The 26,557-nt window shown below is 39.5% G+C and overlaps 1 protein-coding gene across 3 annotated transcripts; it reads left to right on the forward strand.

Annotated features, from left to right (window-relative positions):
* Positions 1-114: 114 nt before the first annotated feature.
* On the forward strand, positions 115-21,889 carry LOC113058265 (protein KIAA0100). 3 transcript variants are annotated; one of them, XM_026226019.1, is made up of 40 exons: positions 115-362; positions 835-967; positions 1,054-1,180; positions 2,169-2,218; positions 2,300-2,441; positions 2,840-2,958; positions 3,494-3,554; positions 3,671-3,863; positions 5,607-5,730; positions 5,810-5,934; positions 6,056-6,123; positions 6,210-6,346; positions 6,442-6,560; positions 7,315-7,502; positions 7,579-7,843; positions 7,970-8,175; positions 8,663-9,701; positions 11,231-11,422; positions 11,508-11,710; positions 11,798-11,916; positions 12,006-12,220; positions 12,366-12,556; positions 13,815-13,914; positions 13,999-14,198; positions 14,353-14,650; positions 14,743-14,900; positions 14,989-15,195; positions 15,289-15,388; positions 16,056-16,238; positions 16,328-16,449; positions 16,540-16,695; positions 16,812-16,933; positions 17,029-17,209; positions 17,344-17,430; positions 19,234-19,344; positions 19,449-19,584; positions 20,010-20,122; positions 20,297-20,398; positions 20,490-20,624; positions 20,720-21,889. In XM_026226019.1, exons 2-40 carry the CDS (start codon positions 900-902, stop codon positions 20,903-20,905), a joined length of 6,648 nt encoding a protein of 2,215 aa, XP_026081804.1. In that variant the 5' UTR covers positions 115-362; positions 835-899; the 3' UTR covers positions 20,906-21,889. The 3 variants fall into 3 exon arrangements, with proteins under 3 accessions (XP_026081804.1, XP_026081807.1, XP_026081806.1); XM_026226022.1 differs by having other exon boundaries at positions 3,674-3,863; XM_026226021.1 differs by having other exon boundaries at positions 872-967.
* Positions 21,890-26,557: the final 4,668 nt, after the last annotated feature.

Here is a 26,557-nt window from a genome sequence, read left to right on the forward strand (position 1 = left end):
TATATATATATATATATATATATATATATATATATATATATATATATATATATATATATATATATATAGTTGTCTGTGCGCTGCCCATGGGGCTTTTATTATGAAACACTAAAAAGTCAGTATTTCTGCCTTCACGCTTGAAACACAAGTATTACAAGAGGCAAGCCCATTACTTAAATCGCAAATCATAATGAAATCTGGTTGATCAGCTTATCAGCGTTTGTAATTCTAATGTTTAGTGTTGTGTGAAGCAGATAAACATGATTAGCTTGTCAAAGAGCTGTCATGATCCCGCTGCTAGCTCAGTTAGCCTAGCATGAGAAGCCTGAAGATCCACTGGTCTGCGTTACAAACCCTTTCAGGTGGGTAACACGACTCAAAAGCTGCCGATTACAGTAAACACCTTAAATAGTAAGTTCAATAAGTCTTGCTTTGAGGTGCGCGGTAGTGTTTTGCCAGCTGACAGGCTAATGTTGTTTTGCTCAACATTGCAAGTTCAAACCAACAGCTGTTTGCACACTGAGACGGACGATCAAGTGATTATATTGTTTTGAGAATTAAAATCTGTGCAATATTAATTATATGTTATGTATAGGACAGACTCCTAGTCTGTTAAGTAACATGGCTTTGTGAAATGCTAATAAATGCTGTCACTATTCAGTTTAGGTTTATAAGAAACACAATTTGAATGCCTAAAAATTCAGATGACATTGAATAAAGAAATGCACTCATTTGGCTTATTAAAATGTCAATGCACCTGCATCCTCATTTATGTTCTCTATTCAGTTTAGTGTAACTAGTAACTAACATGTTTTGGATATAATTCTTTGACAGGACTCTGAAGTCAGGTTTCTTCTTGTCATGATTGTAGGCTGATGTGAAGGAGCATTAACAGCACAATGTCTGTCCTGCTGATTGCCATCTCAGTATTTCTCATCTTGGCAGTTGTATTCATTTTGCTCTTTAGGTAAGTAAGAAGCCAGCATGTTGGAATTAATATGTGAATGTACAGATACTGCAAACCTAGTAACGGCCCTGTTTGTGTTTTATTAGATGGTTTGCTTGCAGTTTGGCTGTCCGTTTTTTCCACAATGTCCTGAATGCTGAGCTCCGGATCAGATCTGTGGGTCTGTTCTCAGTGCGAGGAATCAGCGTTCAGTTTCAGCCTCAGCACACTCTGGTGGGTTTGTTTTCTGTGTCACACTACATATTGGCCCTATTACAATCACCTTAACCCTGTAGACACAAGGTGTTTGTTATGCAGTTTTTATTGTGGGGGCAAAACATATAATGCAATGCTATGCAATCCAATGGTAATTGGGAGATGAACAAATAAACATCCCTCAAAAGCCTGATGTATCATATTTGACGCTCACAATTGATATATGTGACCCTGGACCACAAAAGCAGTCTTAAGTCACTGGTGTATATTGGTAGCCCCAAGAAAACATTGTATGGGTCAAAATTATCGATTTTTCTTTTATGCCAAAAATCATTAGGATATTAAGTAAAGATCGTGTTCCATGAAGATATTTAGTAAGTTTCCTACCGTAAAAATATAAAAACGTAATTTTTGATTAGTAAAATGTATTGCTAAGAATTCATTTGGACGACTTAAAAGGCGATTTTCTCAGATTTTGCACATGTCAGATTACAGATTTTCAAATATTTTCAAATATTGCTCGATCGTAATAAACCATACATCAATGGAAAGCTTATTTATTCAGCCTTCATGTGATGTATACATCTCAATTTAGAAAAATGGACACTTAAGACTTAAGGTTTTGTGGTGCAGGGTCACATTATGAATAATTAAGTAAAGCTAAGTTGCTTCAGTCCGGTAAAGGTTCATCTTAATATATTACTACATGTAAAAGTTATTCTAGATTCTAGAAGTTATTCCACTACCTGAAGGCAGACTTTTTTTTACAATCGTACTAAAAATAGCCTTTTACTTGCTACAAAGTACAAACTATCAGTCAGATGACAGAAGGCATATAGTAGATTGTGCACAACAGGTTTTTCCGGCAACGTTTTGAAAATTTTGCATATCAGTTATAAAACAGTAGGCTTTATATAAAGCTCAAAGCTGCAACTGATGCAATGCATTAATGTGTAATATGTATTCTAGCACATTTTAAAGCCTTTTTCTGTTTTGTGTTTTGTAGGAAATTGACAGGATATGGATTTCTTGCAAAATGGTGAACCCGGACCTGCCGTGAGTATAGATAGTGATACGTAGTTAGAGTAAATATAGTCTGTAGATGATGGGTCATCGTGATTGTGATGTATTTGTTAGGAGGTTCTTGGCGTTGTGTGTGGGTGAGGCCCGGCTCCGCTTTGACCTGCAGGAGCCAGTTAGGCCCCGGGCTCCTAAAGCTAATGAGGAGAGTTCAAAAAGAGCTCTTCTCAGTCCCTCTACCCTGCACCTCCTCTCTCAGGTGATCCACTTACTGACTGTTGTTTAAGAGTTTTAGTAGAAGTCAAGCTCAATGCATAGCTGTTGATTTCCACAGAAGATCAATATATATTGTTCTGAAGAAAAGAAAAGGGTGGTACAGCAATGCACCTGCAATGAAAGTCAATGGGGCAAGGCAGAAAGTACATGCTATTTCGAAAATATCACTACAAGATTTAGAAATGATACGCCTTAATGTTCAAGGTTATTTAATCAGTTCAATTATATCCAACCTTTTAACTCCTTTACACATAATTTTCTGTGAAAGAAGTGTTTTAAAACTGTTGAAATGCTGTTCTCCATGGACTTTGACTGCAGGTGCAGTACAGTAGGTACAGTTGTACACCTCCTTCAAAGTTTTGCGTCGTGTGTGTTTCGCAGCTGCTGTCGTTCCACATTAACTCTATAAATGTGATGGTGTTGAATCTGGCCCTGCCTGAGTCCCTCTGGCACATGACGTCCTCTGCCATCACTTTACTGCTGGATCATCAAACTAAAAGGTGATTAACTTCTGCTGTTTGAAAGACTTCTGCGTGGTGTAATAGCTTTGTGTATTGCAGGTAAAGCTAAAACCGGCGACCGGACGCGATGCACTGGCTGAAGCTTTAAAACCATTCATCATTTTCATGTTGTGACCAATATAAATGAATAACAAATGGCAATAAATGGCCAATATCTAAATTCTATACTATTTTGTCTAAATAAATTAAACTATAACAAATAAGAAATAAAATCTGTCAACCTAAATGATAAAAGGAAACATTTTAAATGTTGCAAGTACAATTTAGGCATCAAAGTATTATAAAGTACAGTATGAGAATATTATAATTATTTAATACCATTATTAGTTTACTAGTTTATTAACAACTAGCTTTAAGTGAGCAAAATTTCAAAGTTTGGGATTGGTTAATTTAATAAACAATATGGCACCAGAATGCTGTGCTTCCCTATTCCTGTTACCACAACCTTTCACCATTTAGAGAAACAGTTTAACCAAATGCCTAATAAAATGACAACTTACTGGTTTGTTGTCAGGTTGGCCTGGGATTTCTCTGTGGGACAACTTAGCAGTAAAGTTCTGAAGAGCAGCAGACTGGTATGTACAGCACACATTCACGTGTTAATGTGTGACCTCATTATGTTGTGAACAAAACATAAATGTATGTGTTAGATGGTTACAAGATGCTAACAGAGTGCCTGTCCTCCTGTTAGCAGGACACATGTCTGGCTGAGGTATCTCTGAGTCTGGCCCTGAATGGTGACGTGAGTCTGCCTGGTCTCAGGCCGGGGCGTCTGGGACTGTGTGTCAGGACTCTGCTGGCTGAGCTTCATGAAGGCCTGTTCCTCAGCCAGCTCCCCAAACCTCCAGGAGCTGCTCCCACCGACTGCACCAGTCATACTGCAGGTTTGACGTCTGAGCTACACTCTTAAGCCCCTTTCACACTGCCATTCCGGCAAATACACGGGTAAAGTGTTCCTTCAACTGTTCCCGGGTCACTAGATTGTGCACTTTCACACTGCCAGTGATGACCCGGGATATGTGCGTGCTTTCACACACAACCCGTAAAGACATGTGACATCAGGGCGTGACGTGTATTGTACGAGTCGAAAACGTTAGGCACGTTATACTTTCACTGAAGCAAGCAGACGAACTCTGCATCAGCGCGGAAAGTGAGGAACTAACTGATCTCTGCTTCATTACAGTTTCCACATATTTTTTCGTCGTGAACGTTGATCTTCCTTCAAAACAGCCGGTAAAAGAGTCGCGCGATAACGCACGTCATCAATTCGACACGGCAATTTGTCGGGTCCGACGTGCAGTGTGAAAGGGGCTTTAGTAGCTTAGTGCGATTATCAAATGGCAAAGGCTGCAATTTAATTTAAGAAATGTAATAAAAATAGAAGCTTTAAAGAAATCTTGTGGTTTTCCGCCAAAATAAAAGCCTGATAATATTAAATATTTAAAAATGGAGAAATTTTACTTTTCTTCAAAATAACATTTTTGTTATTGTTTTATTCATCTTTTTCTTTACAGTGAAATATTACAATAGTTTATTCTCGTTAAATATTTCTATTTAGTAATTATAGTGATCATAGTTATGCAGGCTAGTGTTAATTTCGTTAACAAAAACGATGACGAAAAATGTTCGTTAGCCAGGTTTTTTTCCCCTGATGAAAATGAGACTGTGACGAGATGATAATAAGCTCATTAAACGGTAACTGAGACGAAATGAGCATGCAATATCGTTGACGAAAAAAGATGAGACTGAAATGTATTTAAAAGAACATAAACTTTACCAAAATCTTTTGACTTTTGTTAAAATATAAAGTGGAGCCAAAACATTTGCTGTACAACACTATTATGGGAGCGTTCATGTTTGTGGTTGCCAGATATCAAGACCTCAAATCCCCCAATCAGAGCTTTTCTGTTAAACGGATATGCACTCTGCTGGGTCGTGATAGTGGTTGCAGATTTTAATGTTGCATGCACAACCTCTTTGCAGAAATAAGTCTTTTTGCCATTGTTTTATAAGTGAAACATTTAATGCAATTTGGAATTATTGGAATTACTATTAGGAATTTCTCTGCTATAATATATGAGAGTAGGTTTTTGTTACACCAGTTTTCATGATGTAGACAGGGCGAGTGTGTATCTGAAGTCTTTGGTGTTTATTTAGCCTCTAATTGATATCCTTTTATAAATCTGTACACTAGATGAGGTAAAATAAACAAATGCATAAAAGGTCGAAGTTCTATTGATTTGTGCTTATTGGGGAAAGAGCAGCTTCTGATTAAAAGTAAAAATAAATTTCCCAAATGACGACAACATTTCAATTAAAATTGAGCAAAATAATATATATTTGTTCATCATTTTAACCATTATACAGTATTAAAAATAGCTGACAAAATTAATGCAAACACACACGCATACCATATATATATATATATATATATATATATATATATATATATATATATATATGCCCCCAGACCTGCTGATTTCAATGTTTTTTTTAATATTATTACTATATTATTTAACCCTGTTGTAAATATATTTATTTATACTATACTATTATATGATACATGCAATAATTAACCTTGCTGTAAATATAAATGTTAAAGTTTTTCACTTATGTGCTTCTTGTAGATGACAAAGAGGACTCTTACATTCAAACAGAAGCGATTGAGCGGCTTCACAACCTGCTTCCACAGAAGGTCCACGTGGATTTTGAAAACACTAATGTCACACTTTCCATGCACAGTCAGAAGAGGTAAGCAATCGTATTACAGTAGTTGTGATCAACCGTGGATGTTGTTTGTGTGCTCTAGCAAACAATGTTTGTTTCACAGACATCTGAACTGGACTTTAAAGTCTCTGAAGGTGGCTTATGATCGTGACGATGAGCAGCTTCCTCTGATGAGTTTTACCCCGCAACTCAGTTTCCCACAGAGCCGTCTGGAGCTTCTACTGGAGGGTGGGGAAAGGACACAAGAACGCACACACTTAAACACTATCATTATTTTTGCTTATACTTGGGGTTAGGGATCTGAACACACGCTTAACCCGAAGTATTGTGGGTACTGGGTGTTTTTCAGATGGTCTTCTGCTGTCACAAAGCCGACAGAGAATTATATGTCTGAACACTCTCAGAACAATACTGCAGGTGAGTTGTTTTGCTCAATTTCTATATGGATTTTCAGTGCAAATCAGAATCTAAATGTATTGTTTTTGACTTGACTCTCTCTTAAGGTGACGTCTGTTGACATCTCTAGCACGGTCACCATCAACACTTGTATCATCCACTACCGTCATCAGGAGTTCTCCCATTGGCTGGACATGTTTTCATGGGACCAACTCTCGCACAGTAAAACATCTCGTAAAAAAAGGTATTAATCGGCCGCTCGCTTTCTGAGCGTCACAGTTTGGGCTGTAATGGAGGTCTTGTTTATTGTCCTCACATAAGAGTCCTTTTGTCTCCCAGGCGTTTCCCCCAGCTGGACGCTCCCGTGATGATAAGCTCCTCCGTGTCTAATGTCAATGTGTCAGTGCAGTTGGGAGACACGCCACCCTTCGCCCTGGGCTTCATCTCAGCCAACTCTGGTAAATGGTGAAGTGTGATTACTGAATGCTGTTAAAAACAATAGATGGTGAAATTACTCAAATAACAACAGTTTCTGTTCTATGCTTTTTAGAGATGAATTAAAATGTATTTTCACATTGTATTTATGTAGCTTAGCTTTTTACAAGACGTTTTCATGAATATATATATATATATATATATATATATAATATATATATATATATATATATATATATATATATATTTTTTTTTTTTTGAAAAGCACAATTTCAAAGGTGGAAAAATACTTTTATGATGCTGATCTGCCCAAGAAGGCATTTTGAAATCGAATCCATTTTCTTTAATTACATTCATATTTTATTAACACCTTTTATTATTAGAAATACAGAATTTATAATGAAATATTTAATATTGTTAATATTATTATTAATTTTGAAATATTTTTGCTTTAAAATATCATTATAACATATACACATTATTATAATAAAATAAAATAAAATGTATAATTAAACATTTATTTTATTTTAGGTTTAATTTGAATAATTTTAGTAGCTCAGCTTAAACTTTTCCCCCTTTTTATCTAATATTTATAAATCATTATAATTTTTTTTAATTTACAATAAAATATCTAAAAATATATATAGTTAATAAGTATTATTTCAAAATGAATGAAGTGCATAGCAGAAGAGTCCGTTTTGGTCAACTTCTGATCGAACCCTTCAGTTTGAAAGTGTCTCTGTTGTGATGTGCGACTGAATCTGGTGTGTCTCGCAGAACTGCAGCACTTGTTGGACTCAGAAGAGGATGGTGTGAAGAGTCGGAGCATGACTGAGAAAGCCTCTCTGTCCCTGGATCATTTCTGGTGGCGTGTGGGCCAGGGTTCCCATATCCAGCAGGCTCCTCACCCACCTGGAAAACATGTCTGGGGGGAAGCCCTTATCCTAGACTCCCTCACACTGCAGGTAAAATCAGTACGTAAGATTGGCTAGATTTTGAAATATAATCATTTGGCTTTACACTATTCCTTTTTGCCCACAGGGAAGCTATAGTAAGTTGAGGACGGTGAGCTCCGACCCCTCTGGCAGTGCCTGTATGGAGTCCAGTCTGAAAGGCCTGCAGCTGGAAGTGTCCGAGACCTGCTCTCTGTGTCTGTCACGTCTGTTCTCTGTTCTTAAACTGGACAGAGCGGAGAATGCCCCCTTACGTTCCCCTCCGGAAAAGCCTCCACCCCGTCTGCCACCTCTCTTTAAGTTTAAACTTAATCTTGTGGATGTAAACACATTCACACTCTCCAATGTGGCAGGTGAGAGCTAAAAGAAGTCCTTAAATACAAGTTAAACTCTTGTTTATCTGCCTTTTATCCAAAAAGCCTGAGATTTTCGTTACTCCGTGTGTATTAGCTTGTTTGTTTTTCTGTATTGTTTTAAAGGGGCTGTTGCTTTGAGGGTGGACACAGTGGTAGCTGAAGGATCGGGGGAGAACTCGAATGTTTCTGTGCAGGGTGTTTCTCTTGCTGTGGTGAAGGCCCTCACTGAGAGCATGGAGCCATGCTGCCCTGCCGCTCAAACGCCAAACCCCATCCTGACCCTGACTGCTTTCACGGTCTCTTACAACATCACTTCCCGCAGTCTGGAGGTACTACACCACTACACTGCTCCTACACACAGCTGTCCTGATCTGCTTCACATAGGATGAGTTATTACAGGCTATAAACACTAGGTGTGGTTCTAAGTGACTGCAATGGTTGATCGTGTCATATCAAATACTGTTTTAATATATATAACAATATGTAACTTCTTTAAATTTCTGTATATTTCCTTCTTGCTGAAGGGCACAAGTAGCTAAATATGACATTTATTATAATGCTTTCAATTATACTGTAATGCTGAATGGTTATTAACAATGGATAAATATTAGGACAAAAACAGTCTCAGGGCGCAGCAAATTGGCAAACATCAACATTTCAGTTAATTTATGATGGACGAAATTAACTTCCGCCCTACTTTTTCATTCTTGTTCGCTGTTTCACAAAAAACATATGTCGCAACAGAAAAGAAAAGAAGATCATAGTTTCCTTTTCATTCTTCTTGATTTTTATATCCTCCAATCTTCATCTGATCAGGTACGGAGTGAAAACGCTTTGTCAGTGCAGTGGACACCATCGGATCACATGTTTTTATATCAGCACGTCACAGAGAGCCAAAGCTATTGGAAAGTGCTGTCTGAATCTCTAAGGCTGCGACAGAAGGATGGAGCCGAGTCTGCAGACTCTTCCTCTGACATGTTAGTTTGTGTAGAGTTGGCAAGCACACGACTCACTGCCCATGTGGCCGAGACAAACTTCATCATCTTCAGTGCAGAAGCACTGTCGCTCTCCAAACGGCCCGGAGCCGTGCTGATGAAGACTCCTTATTTGGTGTTCAGTTTTGATGGCAATGACATCTTCTCCTTTTCTGGGGCCGAGGTGCAGATGCTGGATAAGTTTGAAGTAATGCAACAGCACAGATCTCAATTCCCTTTCCTCCAAACATTTTGTAATCGCACTTGGCTCTTCACTGCACCCAGCCTTGCCATTGAGTTCCCTTACCAGTACAACTTCTCTGAGACTTTCGACAAGGCCATCAGTGTGCAGAAGTGGCTGAAGACCCTACACAGCCGTGCCGCCCCATCGGCAGAACCCTGTCGCTTGCCCCCAGACCTGCTGATCCGCATCAACCAGTTCTCCTTCGTGTTCCTGGATGACGTCTTTGAGATCAAACTACGTGACAATTACGAGCTAATGAAGGACGAAAGCAAGGAAAGCGCCAAGCGCCTGCAGCTGCTGGACAAGAAAGTGGCCGACCTACGCAAGCAGCACGGCGAGCTCCTTCCGGCCCGTAAGATCGAGGAGCTCTACACCTCCCTTGAGCGCAAGCACATTGAGATCTACATTCAGCGGTCCAAGCGACTGTATGCCAACACGCCCATGCGCAAGTCGCTGCTCACCTGGACGGTGTCAGAGTTGGAGCTGGTGGCGCTTGCGGATCAGTCCTTGCACGGGCCTGAACGGATCCGAGAGCAGCTGCGGGACATCGATGGCATCAGCCCTTTCCCTAGAGATGGCCTGCAGCTGGTGATCCAGTGGTGCCGAGCTTTTAAATTCAAGCTTAATGCATTTCTGGGTAAGTCTAGCATGCTTTAATAGACGAGTTCAATGCCCTGCAGAGTTTAGCTCCAACTTGCCACAACACAGCTTTCCTGTAACTCAAACAAAAGAGCGTGAGACTAGCAACACCATGGTCATGGGTTTGATTCCCGTGAAACCCTTGAAGTTCACAGTAATCTGGAAGACCTTGATTAGGTGGTTCAGGTTTTATTATTTGGAGTTGGGGCTAAACTCTACAGGACAGTGGCCCTCGTCCAATGAATGCTTATTCTTGCTTTGATAGTTACTGAATATCTAATGTAAGTAATCCAAGATGGCTGACAAAATAAATGGCAATTATAAATAAATTCATTTCTGAATGTACTGAATGAATCAATACATTACTGTTGTTAAATTGCTTCAGAATTGACTCAATGTTGTATTTTTATACTTATCAGAGAACTGAGCTATTAGCAGGGCAACATATTCAGTCCCTCCAGAAAAACGCGATTATGCGATCGCTTGATTTAATGCATAATCAGCCAAAGGCCGCATATTTATGCGGGGTTGCATTTTTTCAAATACGCCGCTCTTTTGCAGCATAAATGGCCGATTTCAGAAAGCAAAATATGCGGGGCTAGCATGATTTCATAATCCCTGTATTTTCGTTGCAAAAAATATATATATTAGCAGAAAGTAGAAAAATGTTGCGTTTACTTCACACAAGTAAAGCGCCATTTTCCCCTATTGCCATGGGAACCTTATGAAGTGACGTAATTACGTGACGTGAACATCATCTGCAAACCCCGCGATGAAACCAGGGGGAAACTTGAAGCGCGCAAATTATTCTTATTTGCCAACAAAAATAAGCGCAAAAGAACGCGCGAAGCAGTTTCCCGATTTGTTACATGACGGAGCCAAATTATATTGCGAGAACTTGCGAAAACTGCGGTTTGATGAAATAGTGAAAAAACGGAGATTCCCCCAACACCCCCTTCTCACTAGGCTACTAACACTGTTGTAGTTTCATTCAGAAGTTGATGCAACTTTACAGTTGTAAGATTGCACTTTTTTGTTACAGAACAGTACCAAAAAGTTACAGTTGTAATTATATTAGTAGTACGTAAAATAATTTACGTCGCAGTAAGAGATTGCAACTTAAATATTCAGTGATTTAGTATTCTCGCTTATCATAGGAAGTAAAAAGAAATTACTTTTTACATTAAGGTAGTAGCCTAGTGAGAAAAAGGTGTTGGGGGAATCACCTTTTTTTTCTCTTTTTCATTAAACCGCAGTTTTTGCAAGTTCACGCAATTTCATTGCATAAAATTACAAAAATATCCCGTATATTCCATCGCATTTTTATAAGAAAACGTGCCGCAAAATCAAGGATTTTTGCCCGCAACAATCACCCCAAAAAAAAAAAAATCAGCGTTTTTTTGGAGGGACTGCATAATAGAACCAATTGTAGGTGTTGTTTGCTGAGTGCTACATGTGTAAAGTGCTATTTTTAATCACTTTTGAGAGTCTATAATGACTATCATTCTTATTTCCTGTGTGTTTCAGTGCGAATCCGGGACTATCCTCGGTACCTGTTTGAGATCAGAGAGTGGTCGCTGTCGGGACGTCTGATGGGCACCGAGCAGGACGGGCAGCTGAGAGCAAAGCGCAAACAGGTGGTCCAGCTCGGCCAGCCGTGGGGTGATGTGACGGTTTACAGGAATATGCCACCGCTGAAGTTCTACTACGACGTCCATTGTGAGTCACAACACGCTCTAGATCTCGTAAGTCTGTAATGTGATGTTGCAACAATATGACTCACCCGGTCTAACTGTTCAAACAGCCAACATTTCCCTCTACACCATTGTGTGGGGGCCGTGCTGGGATCCTGCTTGGACGCTGATTGGCCAGGCTGTTGATTTACTGACCAAACCCACAGCTGACCCGTCCCCCCTTCTGGCCTGGTGGGATAAAAGCAGACTTCTTCTGCATGGCCGCTGGGTAATGGACATTGAACATGCCAACCTGCATCAGCTCGCTACTGAGGTACTAACAAACACACCCAGGCTCCTTGCTAAAAGCCTGTCACACTTGTGAATATCCAATGATAACTTTCATATTTTATTTGTGTAGGACCCTTACAACACCACAGAGAACCTTCACTGGGAGTGGAGCAAGCTGAACTTTGACTGGAATCCTGGGCAGTTTGTCTTCAAGGGTGACTTGGACGTCAACGTTAGAACAGCCTCCAAGTACCTGACTAGTAGTTATATTACATTACAATGTGACATTTTGATTCAAGTTTGATTTATTAACATCTGTCTGGTCCGTTTCTATACAGGTATGATGATATCTGCTTCCTGCAACTCCCGAGCTTATGTATGACCCTTGACCTCCAGTGGTTATGCCATGGTAATCCACATGACCACCATGGCGTAATGCTCTGTGCTGTGGAGAACGTTGCGGATGTCACCTCAGGCCAGCCGCACGATTCCTATAGGGCCTTCCGCTCTGAAAACCTCAACCTCTCCATCACCATGGACCACTGTGGCAAAGGTTGAACTATAGCCTTTTTTGTAAAAGCTGATAAAGGCTACACAACTTTTAAGACTGAAAATCGGTGCAAAAGTCATGTAGTGTATTCCAGGCCTGAAGGTCATTTCAGCACTGGTTTTAAAGGCTTGTTTGTGTTTTCTCTCAGGGTCCAGTCAGCCCAGAATCCTCCTCTACAGCAGCACCCTGCGCTGGATGCAGAACTTCTGGGCCACGTGGACCAGTGTGTGCCGGCCCATCTGCAGAGGCAAGCTCTTCCACAGCCTCAAACCCAACCGCAGGAAGCTCAGCCAGCACTACAAACAGATGTCCTATACGGCATCTTTCCCGCAGCTACAGGTGACACACCTGCCTCTGTCAAACCATACTTTATGCCTGCCTCCCTTTTCACACTAGTTGATTTCAAACTTGTCTTTTAGCTGATGCTCAGTGACATATAGCTAAAATATAACAGTTGTGTTTAATAATAGTAATAACAATTATATTTTAATAATAATTATAATAGAAACGTTAAGTATATTTATTTGTTATTTTATTAAATAATAAAAGATATTTAAAATTGTATACATTCTTGTATCTATATAGGTCATTCACCCCCATATAATAGTGTATTCTTATCAAAGGATTCTTATTAGTGGTCGACCGATATGTGTTTTTTGATTGCCGATATCTTGGAAAGCAGGTGGGTGATGGCCGATATAAAGCCGATGTGATTTTTATTTTTAAATTATTATTATTAATATTGAAGAAATTTTAAGTCATTTGACAATGTATTAAAAATAAATGTAAATGACACATGCTTATACTTTAGATGACAGTATTTTTCACACATAAATATTTAATGCAAATATAATTAAAAAGAAAACAAGCACCGTAACCAACAGGGCACTCAGTATTCTGGGAAGTTTGTGTGCAGTGAGAATCATATTTTTCAAATAAAGCTCATTTTACATACAGCACACGGAGAAAATGATATGAAAATGACGGTTGGCAAATGCATAAAGCGCAGTATAATTTGAAATCACAAGTTTATAGAAATCGCAAGAGAACACGTGATCATGCTGGATATAATAATGCTTCACAAGATCTCACAGCTGGATTCGACTAAGTTTGCAAGGTTTGTGAAATTAAATGTTCATTCAAAGATTTGTTTAAATTATATAAATGCATATTTGCTTAATGCTGACAACAAACGAGAAAGTATTATAATGTTTGCCTTTCTGTTACTAATAGGCGTAATATAAAAGCAGTCGTTATAATACTTTCTATACGTTAATTTCTTTAACCATTCTGATTATTAGACAGACTTCTATCCGTGTTGGACAGAACTGTTAATGACGATGACTAACAAGAGAGAGAGTGTGAGCACTGTGCGCGCTCAGACACTGCCGTTCCCAGCGCTGTCAAAATAAAAGTCACCTCGAACACTTTGGCCGAGCAGAAAAACTTATCGGCTAATGCCGGTATTTGAAAAATATCGGCCTTGCCGATATATCGGTCAACCACTAATTCTTATCATTCAAAGGATATTTTGTCATACTGGAAAGATGAAGTAAGAAAGAAAGAAGTGTAGACCTGTCTTAATGTTCTTGTGCAGGTCCATTACTGGGCATCGTTTGCTCAGCAGAGAGGCATTCAGGTGGAGTGCAGCAAAGGTCATGTCTTCACCAGAGGAACACAGAGGCTCATCCCACAGGGTGAGAGCAGAACGTCTCAATCACGCTCTCCACTTCACACACTGTTGAAATGTTCTGCTGAAATGATTGATGCATGTTTTACAGCTGGCACCGTGATGAGACGACTTATCTCCGAGTGGAACGTTACTCAGATGGTGAGCGACCTCTCTCTGGTCACTGTGCACCTCATGGCCTCCACATGGGACGAGACGGCCGACCACCAGATCAATGCCCAGGTGAAGAAGACCCACCTGCTCAGCCTGTCCTCTCTCAGCTACCAGAGACAGAGTAACCGCATAGAGGAGGTGAGACGCTCTTATTGCGTAATTTATCTACAAGAAATAAATGAATACTTTTTCTAAGTTATTCCTGACACAGTTTGTGGCAAAAAATTGTCCCCAATGTGAATAGGCCTTTATTAATGACAAACCAACTATATCGCTGCTTAAATTGTCTCAGGAGGTAAACTCAAAAGATGAAAGCAATGCTTCCTACACACACAAGTTGTGTTTGGTGGACCTGAGGGCCTCTTGGACTACTACCAACCGGAATATTGCCTTTGGTTTGTACGACGGCTATAAAAAAGCATCTGTGCTGAAGAGAAACCTCTCCACCGAGGCTCTGAAGGGTCTGCGGATCGACACCCAGGTGCAGATGAAAAAGCTGAAACGCTCCATGTCCAGCTACTCCTCAAACACGGCTCCCGCAACACCAGTAATCACCACAACCACTCGCCCCGAGAAGAGTCCGAATGAAGGTAGTCTCTTCTCATGACTGTCAGCCCAGAAAAATCTGGAGCATATTGTAGCTCACTTGTCTAGGCTGATGTTTTTTTGTGGTCCTTTTTAGGAACATCCATGTTACAGAAGCTTATTGAGGAGACCGATAAGTTTGTGGTCTTCTCCGAAGAGGACTCAGGAGTGAGTGACCAGCTCTGTGGTATTGCCGCGTGCCAGACCGATGACGTTTACAACCGCAACTGGTTCATAGAGCTCGTCAACGGTCAGGTACGGATTCACCTTTGAGAGCAGTAAGCCGTAGTGCAAGATGCTGTATTAGCAGATCTAAACATCTTCCTGTGTACATGGTGTTCAGATGATGCTTCGAGGCACTGAAACAGCCGGCTGCGTGCTGGTATCTGCCGCCAAGGCACAGCTACTGCAATGTGAACACCATCCTGCTTGGTATAACGACACTCTCAAGCAGAAGACCACTTGGACATGTCTGCTGGATGGTATGCAGTACTTTGCCACTATGGAGCAAAACCCCTCTGAACAGGAGGACTGGCAGCTGTGGCTGGAGGTGGGTTCAGAAGTACAGCTATCATGCAAATACCATTTATAACCAATGAAACATTGCATTAAAGCAGTCGGATCTCATTTTGTGGACCTAAAGGTGAAGAACATTGAGGAACACAGGCAGAGAAACTTGGACTCAGTGCAGGAGCTGATGGAGAGTGGCCAGGCTGTTGGAGGCATGGTCAGCACCACCTCAGGTGTGCCATTTTAACTCTTGAGTTCATATCAACATTATGCTTTTGGGATGGACCACCTTGCAACTGTCCAGAATAGCCTGGCATCTGCATAGTAGCTTGTTAAAAAACACTCAGAAGACCCTAAAAGAGCTTGAGGTTGAGTTGAGTTGAGTTGACTTTCGACCCTGCTCCAATAAACATACCTGTAGTTTCCAAATAATCCTTGATTAAAAACTTGATTAGCCAGATCAGATGCACTTAATTAGGGTTGGAGCTCAACCCTGCAGGACTGACAGAATGACAAATCAGGGGGTAGGCAACGTCGGTCCTGGAGAGCCGACGTTGCTTACCCCGTCATGTGTCATTTTAGGCTTCAGAAAGGTGTTCACAGTACCTACTTTGAGCCGGCAATGTGACATTGATGCACTCTACTGCCAAGTCCGCACTTAGACGGGCTCTGCAGTAGACTTTTACCCAACATTACATCACAAAAGTGTAGACTTGGAAGAACATGAGTGCTTCAGATTCCTTTTGGGACAAGGCCAATGGGTGTTACAATTTCTTCCATTCATTTTTTCTACCAATGGCCCATCCCTCGTCCTTGTAGCATTGTGGGAACAACTTTTTCATGTCCAATCAGCAGCCACAGTCTAGTTTACCTGACCGGTTTACTCTGGCACTGTTTTAGATTGGAACCAGCCGTCACAAGTGCAGGAGACCCAGCAGGTCCAGCGCATCATCTCTCGCTGTAGCTGTCGGATGTACTACATCGGGTACAGCCACGACATTGACCCTGAACTGGCCACCTCCATCAAACCGCCAGAGATCAGTGACCGCCATGAGAAGGAGGACCTTTTAAAGAAACAGGCTGGTATGTGACCTCAAGCGAAACAGGAACTGACTTAAGATGCTGCTTGTTCTGTCACAAATATATTGTTGCTTCGTTCCGGTTATTATCAGGTGCAGTCGACACTTTCACCCTGATCCACAATGACCTAGAGATCTCCACCAATCCTGTGCAGTACTCCATGATCCTGGACATATTCAATAATCTGCTACTCCACGTGGAGCCCCGACGCAAGGTTCGAACTGACTGTAATTGATCTCGACACCAGCTTTGGAACGAGTTCTTGTGTTGTTTGCTGATCTGCCAGATCTTTTGCTTTGTTTAGGAGCACAGCGAGAGAAAGCAGCGTGTGCGTTTCCAGCTAGAGATCTCCAGCAACCCTGAGGAGCAGCGTAGCAGTATTTTGCACCTTCAGGAAGCGGTGCGCCAGCATTTGGCTCAGATCCGCTGCTTGGAAAAACAGATCTACTCCAACATGAGGGTTAGTGCTTATCTCCATCTGAACCATCAGCCATATGCATAGCTTTTCGTATGAGGTCATGTCCTCCAGACTACTCTGAGGTCTATTTATAATGACCTTTTATCTGAATCTTACAGTCCCAGTCGGAAGAGTTCAGAGGAGACGAGCTGTCCGACATCAACCTGCGCCTGCAGAATCAGCTCAACCAAGAGAAGACAGACATGCAGATGAAGAGTGAGGAGCTCAATATCCTCATCCGGTTGGTCACTAAGCTCGATTCAAGCAGTTGATAATTCATTAGCAAATGTTAGTTAAAAATGTTTGGATATATCGCTGTTCTTTGCCTTCTTTAAGGTGTTTTAAGGACTTCCAGCTGCAAAGGGCAAACAAACTGGAGTTGCGGAAACCCCCAGAAGATGTTAGCGTTGTGCGGCGGACCGAGATCTACTTCGCTCAGGCCCGCTGGTGTCTCACAGAAGAAGACGGGCAGCTGGGTATAGCTGAACTTGAACTACAGCGGTTCATGTACAGCAAGGTGAATCTGCACCTTGAGATTTCGGTTGAAGTCGCTGAATGTCCTTTGTTAGGCATCGGTTAAACGTTAGCCACTGTATATGTGAGTGTGCGTCACTGGCTTCATAACTCTTAACGGGATGTTCTCTTCCTCAGTTGAATAAGTCTGATGACACAGCAGAGCATCTCCTGGAATTGGGCTGGTTCACCATGAATAACCTGCTTCCCAATGCTGTGTACAAGGTACTGCTGCTTAGTGAGTCACACTGGATGTCCAAGTGGGAGAAATAACAAAACCATGTGACAGTTGAGATGTGTCTTTACAAAATCTGCTCTAACTTCTGCAAATGTCTCTGTGTGGTTGTTTACACACATTTAAATGCAGTCTGAACTGAAACCTGCATAACGGGCTGGTTTAGTGCATGTCGATTTTTTTCTTCTTCTCCATTTACAGTCCATTATTTGTCCAACAAACAATACTACACTTAAAAAAAAAAAAAATATATATATATATATATATATATATATATATATATATATATAATATTATTATAATTATTAGTATTTATTAATAATCTTTTTTTTAAAGACAAAGTTAGCATTGTAACTGTTATTTTTAAGGTAACATGTTAACAGTATTCTAGTTAGACAACTAGTAGCTTTGTCAGCCGTCCTTTTCCATGACAGTCACTTAGTTTACTAACCAACTAGTAAATTTATAAAAGTTGAACTAAATTAGTAGTTAGCATTTAGCTGTAATATTTGAGGTAACATGTTAACTATATTCCAGTTTGATATTTTAACCATCCTGACTTTTGATGAACCATCCTGTCACTTGGTTTCCTGATGCATCCAACAGCCAACTAATTTATTAATCGGGAAACAAAAAATCAAGTAGTTATAATTTTAGTTGTGGAATTTAAGGTAAAATGTCACCCTTTATGCTCGACAGTCTTTTCCCTTGATGATCATTTAGTTCATTACTTGTCCAGCAGCCAACTAGTTAGTAGTTAGATACTTAGATGTCATCTACATGTTTACAGCTAGTTTAAAATTAGTTTGCATTTCGACTGTAATATTTAAAGTAAAATCCGAGCATTATTCCTTGTGTGACAATTAGTAGGCTTGTCAACCATCCTGTCCCCTGACGGTCGCCTAGTTTACTAGATGTCCAACAGCCAACTAGTTGATTAATTAGGGGTCATCTGAGCATTTTAACTCTGAGATTTACATCCAAGGTAAATGATATAGGGATTATGGTTATTTTAATTTGAAACATTTTCATCGTAATTAGATATAATCAAACTGATATGTACATTTACATTTAGTCATTTAGCAGACGCTTTTATCCAATTATATTTATTACAGTTATTATGTATTATTAACAGCCATCATAACACTGCCTTAGTAGCACATTCACTGCTTTCGCAATACATTTCACTACAGTTATTGTCAAACATGAAATTGTCTGATGAGAGCAATGTTCAAATAGTTTTAATCCACTTTTTGTGAGGACTATGAGAGTGTTCACTGTGCAACACGTAAGACCGCTGTCTTGTGAACATGACCTAAACCAGCCTAGTTATACAGGGCTCTCACCTAGTCATTCAGCTAGTTAATTTTGAACATTGTAGCATTTTGCACATCTCTGCTATTTGTTAATCCTATAACTCTTGGTTTCTCTTGTGCAGCATGTAAGGGTATGTATTGAGTGGGTAAAATCCTATGTTTGTTAGTCGACATCTTCATCCTCATCCAGACATATGCCTGCTCAGAAAATGTTTGTTCCTATTTGGACAAAAATCACCTGCAATCTCACTTGTAGTTTTTTATTGCAGGCTAGTTGCATTTCCTTCCACTTTTAGATATTTTGTCTCTCACTTTTATTTTTTTTTTAGATATATTTTTTACATCTGTCCAGTCATTTTCAGTTGGGTTTGTTTGACCTGCAGGACATGCAAAAAACAATGCATGCTTGCATGCATTTAAACAAACAGAAGTACTTCAGGAATATGGGTGTAATTGTGCTCTCGTTCTGTGTTGTAGGTGGTTTTGCGCCCTCAGAGCCCCTGCCAATCAGGACGCCAGCTTGCCCTCCGCATCTTCAGTAAGGTCCGCCCCCCGGTGGGAGGGATTTCCGTCAAAGAGCACTTTGAGGTCACTATCATGAAATCCATTCCTGTTTGCAATGTAACTCTGGAGGATGCCATTCTCACATACAGCTGTCCTTTTTTTTCTTAACAATCTGTTTTTATCTGTAGGTGAATGTGGTACCCCTCACCATTCAGCTCATGTACCAGTTCTTCAAGAGGATGATGGGATTTTTCTTCCCCGGTCGAAATGTGGAAGAAGAGGAAGTTGGGGATGAGGAAGACAAGTTCAGACTGGTTACCACAGGTGTGTGAAGTTTTTCTTGTCATCTCAACTTTGTTCCCAATCACATCATATGCAAGTAATAATTAGAATTCATCAAAGTACAAGAAGTGGAAAACCAAATGCTGATTCTCTTGAAAACCAGAATTGGTCTTTACATTCCTGTTTCAACCACTCATTGCACTCGCTGTACCGACATCCATAGTCCAGCCCATGCTGATCAATATTAGATTTCACATTGATTTTTTTTATGCTCAATTTTTCTTTTTGTGCTCCAGTGAGGGTTTAGATTGCTGTCTGCTTATGTTATGTCAAGCTGATGGCCCATCCTAGGTTATTAAAAGCTTATCACTATTTGACATTGAAAGGTTTTGTGTCTGGATTGGCTTCAAGGTGACTTTCATGTGCATTGTGGAGTGTCTAAGGCTTGTTTTCTGCTTAAATCACAGGGGTTGTGAAACCCAGGCAGCTCTCTGAAGACTCCATAGGAGGGCTTGGACCGGGGAAGCAAGGGTTAAATCGAACAGCTGGAGTGAGGAGGTCATTTCGCAAACCACCTGAGGTATTATTTTAATGTATAAATTGACTTCTTATGATGGATATTGGCTTGTTTTTTTTTTTTATTTTTTATTCACAGATCATTATTTGTGGTCTGTAATGAGTATAATATTTCAGCTGGAATTCACAAAATGTGTGTAACCAAGTTATTTAACCTGTTAATGTGTTCCCCATTCAGCATCCTGTTGATGACATTGATAAGATGAAAGAAAGAGCAGCAATGAATAATTCTTTCATCTACATCAAGATTCCTCAGGTTCCCCTTTGTGTCAGTTACAAGGTTGGTCCTAGCAAAGGTTTAAAGTGATATAGCCTTCAGTGTCACATTCCCGAGTCTGACTGTATGCATTTCTCTTGTGGTGTACCTGTAGGGCGAGAAGAGCAGTGTAGACTGGAAGGATCTGAACCTGGTTCTGCCCTGTCTGGAGTATCATAACAACACCTGGACCTGGCTGGACTTTGCTATGGCTGTGAAGAGAGACAGTCGCAAGGCTCTGGTTGCACAGGTAATCACTCGCACCCCCTCAGTCCCAGACTCAACTTTAAACTACTTATAAGAGCTCTGTTCAAATTCCATTTAACTTTTGTCCCAAATAAACAGATGATAAAGGAGAAGCTGCGGTTAAAACCTGCCTCAGGCTCAGAGTCTCGAGGTAAAGTGATGGATGGGAAAACAGACAGCAGCCTCCAGCAGCAGGTGGAGGACGAGAAAGCAAGGCTTCTGATCGGCTTGAGCACCGCCGACAAGAGCTCCAGCAAAAAGAGCATCTTCAGTCGCCGCAAGTGAAGCTCCTTCACAGAGATCCTGGTCTTTAGAAAGCACTGCTGAATCTTAACAACTTACAGTCTTCAGGAGAAGGGATGGACAATGATAACTAAACCAAGTCCAAGGTCCCTCCCCTCTTCACCAGTGGTGCCTTTAAATGTCCATGCTGGGTGTGGACACGCAAACCAGCACCAACTGCAGGCGGCAGTCCTGTCTAACCGTCTAACATTAGTGCTGAACACTTAACATATGTTTTTATGTTCTTCTGTAGTGCCGTACATCATTTCAGCATATTTAAATTAACTACAAACAGCATTATACCATCTCTATCAAGTAAGATAACATTCTCACAACTCAAGACAGTTTTCTACAATTCAACGGTTCATTGTATTGTGACGTCTCTCCTGCTGGATCAGGAGATTCTTGTAGGCCAGAATCTTGAAGGAGCCACATGGAAAAGCAAGAAGAATATAAAATGTACATTAACTGGAAGCCCGTATTATCCCACAATTAGTGAAAAATCAAGAATTTGAGCTCAATGTTAAATTAGACATGGTATTAGCTAGCTGACCACTGTTTTACTGTACTAACTACATAGTGCAATACAAAAGAGAGCGGACTGGGGATCTTCTGCTTGTTGGAGCAGTTGGACATCATGGGCCATTTCTGCACCCTGTCCAAGTGATGCTTTGTCATTTTAACACTATGGCACTTTTTTTTACAAAGTATTTTCTGATATTTTTGTATCTGTGGTTATCTTCTGTATCATTTCAATAATGTCTGAGATGCTGCTGATTTTGTCAGATTGTCAGATTCAAAAATGAAAGATTTTATTTCAGCTTGAATGTTTAAAAATGAGCACTATAGAGTTTTTTTTCCTCCACTGTATCAGAGAATGGGCCTAGTATTGTTCTTTGTATAAATAATGGGATGTATTAAATGTCAACATGCATATAAATTAATATTTGTCAATAAAATAAAAGCAGCCCCAATGATCCTTTCAAACGAGATGGTCCTCATTTCAAAACACAAGATCCACGGGGTGTTGTTGGATCCAGATCCAACCCCCTGATCCCAAAACCCACCCATCTTCCCTCATTTAAACTTACCTGTCTCCACCCCCGATCCCTAAGCCCACCCATCTTCATTCCTAAACCTACCCGTCTCCAACCCCTGAACCCTAAACCCACCCATCTCCACCCCTAAACCTACCAGTCTCCACCCCGATCCCTAAACCCACCCATCTCCACCCCTAAACCTACCAATCTCTATCCCTTGATCTTTAAACCAACCCATCTCAATTCCTAAACCTATTTTGTATAGTGATTTATGAATCCGTGTCATCTTTGCTGCAGGAATCGGCGTCAGTGGTAAAGAGGAGATCCCTGTCATGTCATCAGGGCTTCCTGTCTCTCCCGGCTCCGCTTGTTCATCACAGACTATTTAGACACAGCGCCAGCACAGAGAATACCCCGTCTCTGAGCAATCTCGGCCCTCAGACTCAAACCCTGGGGGGGCTCGTCTAGAGTGGACACTGCCAGGCTTCATCTCCATTTTCCTGCCAGAATTTCCTCACAGGTTTACTGGACATAAGCATTTACAGGTAGTGCATTGCCACATGTCATATAATCCTCACATAAATAACCCAAAAATTTAAATTGTCATCATTTACTCTACCTATATACATATATATATATATTATATATTATATATATATATATATATATATATATTAGTACAGACCAAAAGTTTGTACTGCAAGCACAGCAGGGGCTGAAACAAAAGTAACAGGAAGCAATTTTCCATTAAGTGAATGATCTGCTCAGTGATTTACTCGTATTTGATTTTGTCCTTATCCGTGAGATTTGTTTCGTTCAGTGTGTTTCTGCTGCTAACAACCCCCCACCTCCTTGTATTTTTCTCTCTATATTCCTTCGTCAGGGCGAGCTATTAGACTTAATCATTGTGTTGTTTCTTCTTCCATTGTGACATTGTCTTTCTCTTCTCTGTCATCTGTCGCTCGTGTGTGTTTGTGTTCAGCGTGTGATTACTGCCGGACGAACACTTCACATGATTATTTTGTATTTAAATAATCTAATATGTTTAGTCTTGAGTCATTTCTCAAACAGGTGTTGTACATCTGTATCTGTGACCGTAAGTTACCACACATTTTTCATTTTCAGGTTGTTTGCATGACTTCGGAATAATACAGAGGGGTGTGAAGGCATAAATTACAGTATCATACTTTTTATTTAATTTGATGTATTTAGGTGTACATTGAACAAATACATTTAAAAGGAATATTCAGATATGAACACTCGGACTTGTGTTTAAAAATCTTACTAAATATAAATGTTACTAAACTTATTAAACATTTTTGTTCATCCTATTAAAATGCTCTGAAAAAAAACTTTTTTGTCTTAAACAGATGGAGAGCATCCTTCTGACTGAAAGGTATCAGTAAACAATTTTAGAAAGTTTATTAATACACGTTTTGAGTGATTCTGAGAACGTAAAGTTGATGAAAAATTAAAACTGATGACTTAAAAACAGCAGTATTACAAAAAATTGAGTTATAACAATATATAATGTGATATTATATATTGACATCATCACTTTTAATGTTACTACACTGTTACAGTTGCAATTTTTTTTAAACGAAGGATCTTTTGAAAAGTGTACAAATAACCCTTTTAAAATTTCAATATATGTACTTGCTATCAAAACCAATCCAGACATATTATAATAATTCAGATCAATCTGTATTTAAAGATATATATTTTTTCTATTTTGAAATAACCATTAATTCCAAATTCATCGCCAGTTTTTCTAGTAAATAAAAAAATATAAATCCTTATTGGAAGACGTAATTCTCATCCAGAGAAATATCACTCCTGTCATTGTGTGGTCTAGACGTTTATTATGTATTCAGGAATATATATAAAAAATGTGCTCAATTAATATGAACATATATGCAGACAGTTAATCCAAGTTACTAAAAATATCTATACGAATTCATAACATATACAGAAACCACAGATTTGAATAATTTTCACATACCAAGACAAGGAGCATATACACAGTTTATCGTTTGTGTCAAATGTCCATCCCAACTGTGAAGCACAAAGGATTTAGCTTTTGGTAAAGGGGATTTTGGAATAGAAATATTAATGCTGTGCCCTCTCATTTAGGTCACCCCCGCTTGACAGATTTTGGGCTGTGTCTCGCCGTCTTGTGCGTGGGGATAGAGCTTTCACTGTCTGTGGCACAATACAGTACACGAGTGAGGCCGGAATCTGAACTGCACTCTTTTGTTTACCATCAGCTACACTGTATCCAGCAGGAACTAAAGACATGTACAGCTCTAAGCAAATGAGCTGCTTCTAAAAAAATGATATTTAATTACACAGTGTGGTCATTAAACAGCTCCTGAGGACCTGAGCGGCTGCCCGTACAGCCACGCTGCAGACTGGTGGTCTCTCTGCGGTCTTTAGCCACTGGAGGGGGGAGACATATCTAGAGGCCATACTGCAAGATGAGCATTGTACTTGATGGATGTGTGCAGATCTCAGTGACGTTTTTTTTATTGCATTAAGTATGCTTATGAATGTCAGTACACAAGGGTAAAAACCAAGAATCACTATGACAACAAATGGTAGAAGGTAGAACAGGAAACAGGAAGTGAAAACAGAAACTCTGGGGGCAGAACAACACTTCAAAATAAGAATTCACAGTGAAACAGAAACTCAGGCTGGATCATAGTGAAATAGAAAAATGTAAAATATATATATTTTATTAAGATCATGATAAGATGTTTATGGGTATACCCAATATTTTACTAATTAAACAATAAAATGTTTAATAAAAAATATTAATTTAAAGGTAATTCATACAAAAAATCTAAGATAAAAAATATGCCTCATTTAAATTAATTTCTCAACATTTCTTTACATTTTATTTCTACTTCCTTCAAATCTGAATGGCATATAACCCTGGTAAGCAAATATTCAAAGCTGTCTTCCTAAATCTTTCGTCATGTTTGAACATAGCTTCTCTGTGAGATCCCCGCACGTTGCTCATGGCGTCTGGAGCTATTCCAAAGCCAGAAGTCTTTCCATGGCATGTCCTTTGATTCCCAGCTGCTGCAGCAAAGTCCCATTGAGCCAGCGCTCGAGCTGAAGAATCATCCTGACCGACCGGGAAGGTCGACATGAGGTTTATCATTAGACCTGCTTCAGAATTTTGAGTGTGACCTACTGAACTCTCCTTCCACCCCTGCAGATTTTTCTCCTACCTTGATGAAGATTAAGGTAAATGAAGACACAGCAGGGGCAGAAACAAAAGTAACAGGAATCAATTTTCCATTAAAACATAAAATATCAATTAACTATTTGTTTCTCTCTGTAACAGTCAGTTTTTTTGCCAAAGACAAAGTAAAATGTCACAGTAAATGAAGCCAAATCAGAATCAACATTTTTCCTTTTTTTTTTTTTTTTTTGAAAAGAATCAGTGTTTTTTTTTATCATATTTGTTGAGTGAATGATTCAGTGACTCATTCATAAAGACGGGTCACCGCTAAATAAATCAGTGTATTTTAATGAAACAGTTGACTGAATGATTCAGTTACTCGCCAATAAAAATGTGTCACTTGTTTTGCCTGTTGAAAGAATCAATGTTTTTAAGCGGAACAGTTCAGTACATTATTCGATATCTCACTCATAAAGACATGCCATTTGAATCACTCCCAAAATGAATCTGTTTTGAACAAATCATTTGAGTCGATGATTCCGTGAGATTCAAAGACTCACCTGTCGCCATTTATTTATGAATCAATGTAACCTGCAGAAAAAGTCCTTGAAAAATCTAAAACCTAAATACAAATGGTAAAAATTCCCATTGTTGGATACAACATAAAAGGCTAAGGAGTACAGCGTGAATCAGAAAATCACTGAGGTACAGGCACAACGAGCTACTGTAGTGTAGAATTAAAATACAATTATTTGCAGTATGGTTATGAAATAATATCTGAATACACAATATATGAAATATGTTGATTCACAGAACAAATGAAATGTATGGTGCAATGCTAAACAATAATACAATGCATTGCAATACAATTTATTTTATACTGTGTATATAGTGCAGATATTAATGTAATTAGTATCTGAATATTTGATGCCATTTTTGGATTGTCTTGGAACATTTTTCAGCAGTATTCTCAACATATGTCTCCAAAATAGAACTCGTTCATCAATTGATGCGGATGATAAAAGTAGAACTTTCTTTCACTACAATTCAAAAGACAGAATGGTAAAATCTATATCTATGAATGATATCTTGAGACATTTCTCTAACTTTGAGACTTTGGTGTGACCTATTTGTGAGAGCAATGACGAACCCAAATGGGAGCAGCCTTAATAGGGCTGAAAATTGAACACCAGATAAAGCATCATTATTAATGTTTTTAATTAGGTATCAGGAAAAAAAAAAAATTCACAGCCCCAGTAGAGGTGGCTTAAAATATCTGTAACTCTTAACAGATCTCCTGAGAGTCTACTTCCAGTGGTCTTATAATGAAACATTGGGTATCCCTCTAAACTGCCACTTTTATCTATAGTACCTTATTGGTTTCATAAAAAGAATTGAACAACATGCTCCTAAAACAGTCCGGCT

Source organism: Carassius auratus, chromosome 40 (genome assembly GCF_003368295.1).
Source record: "Carassius auratus strain Wakin chromosome 40, ASM336829v1, whole genome shotgun sequence".
Taxonomy (NCBI): Eukaryota; Metazoa; Chordata; class Actinopteri; order Cypriniformes; family Cyprinidae; genus Carassius; species Carassius auratus.

Coding starts and splice junctions, on each gene's coding strand:
- LOC113058265 (XM_026226019.1), top strand. CDS start 900: ATGTCTGTCCTGCTGATTGCCATCTCAGTATTTCTCATCTTGGCAGTT. Junction 3,864..5,606: donor CTGCACCAGTCATACTGCAG/GTTTGACGTCTG, acceptor TGCTTCTTGTAG/ATGACAAAGAGGACTCTTAC. Junction 7,844..7,969: donor CACACTCTCCAATGTGGCAG/GTGAGAGCTAAA, acceptor ATTGTTTTAAAG/GGGCTGTTGCTTTGAGGGTG.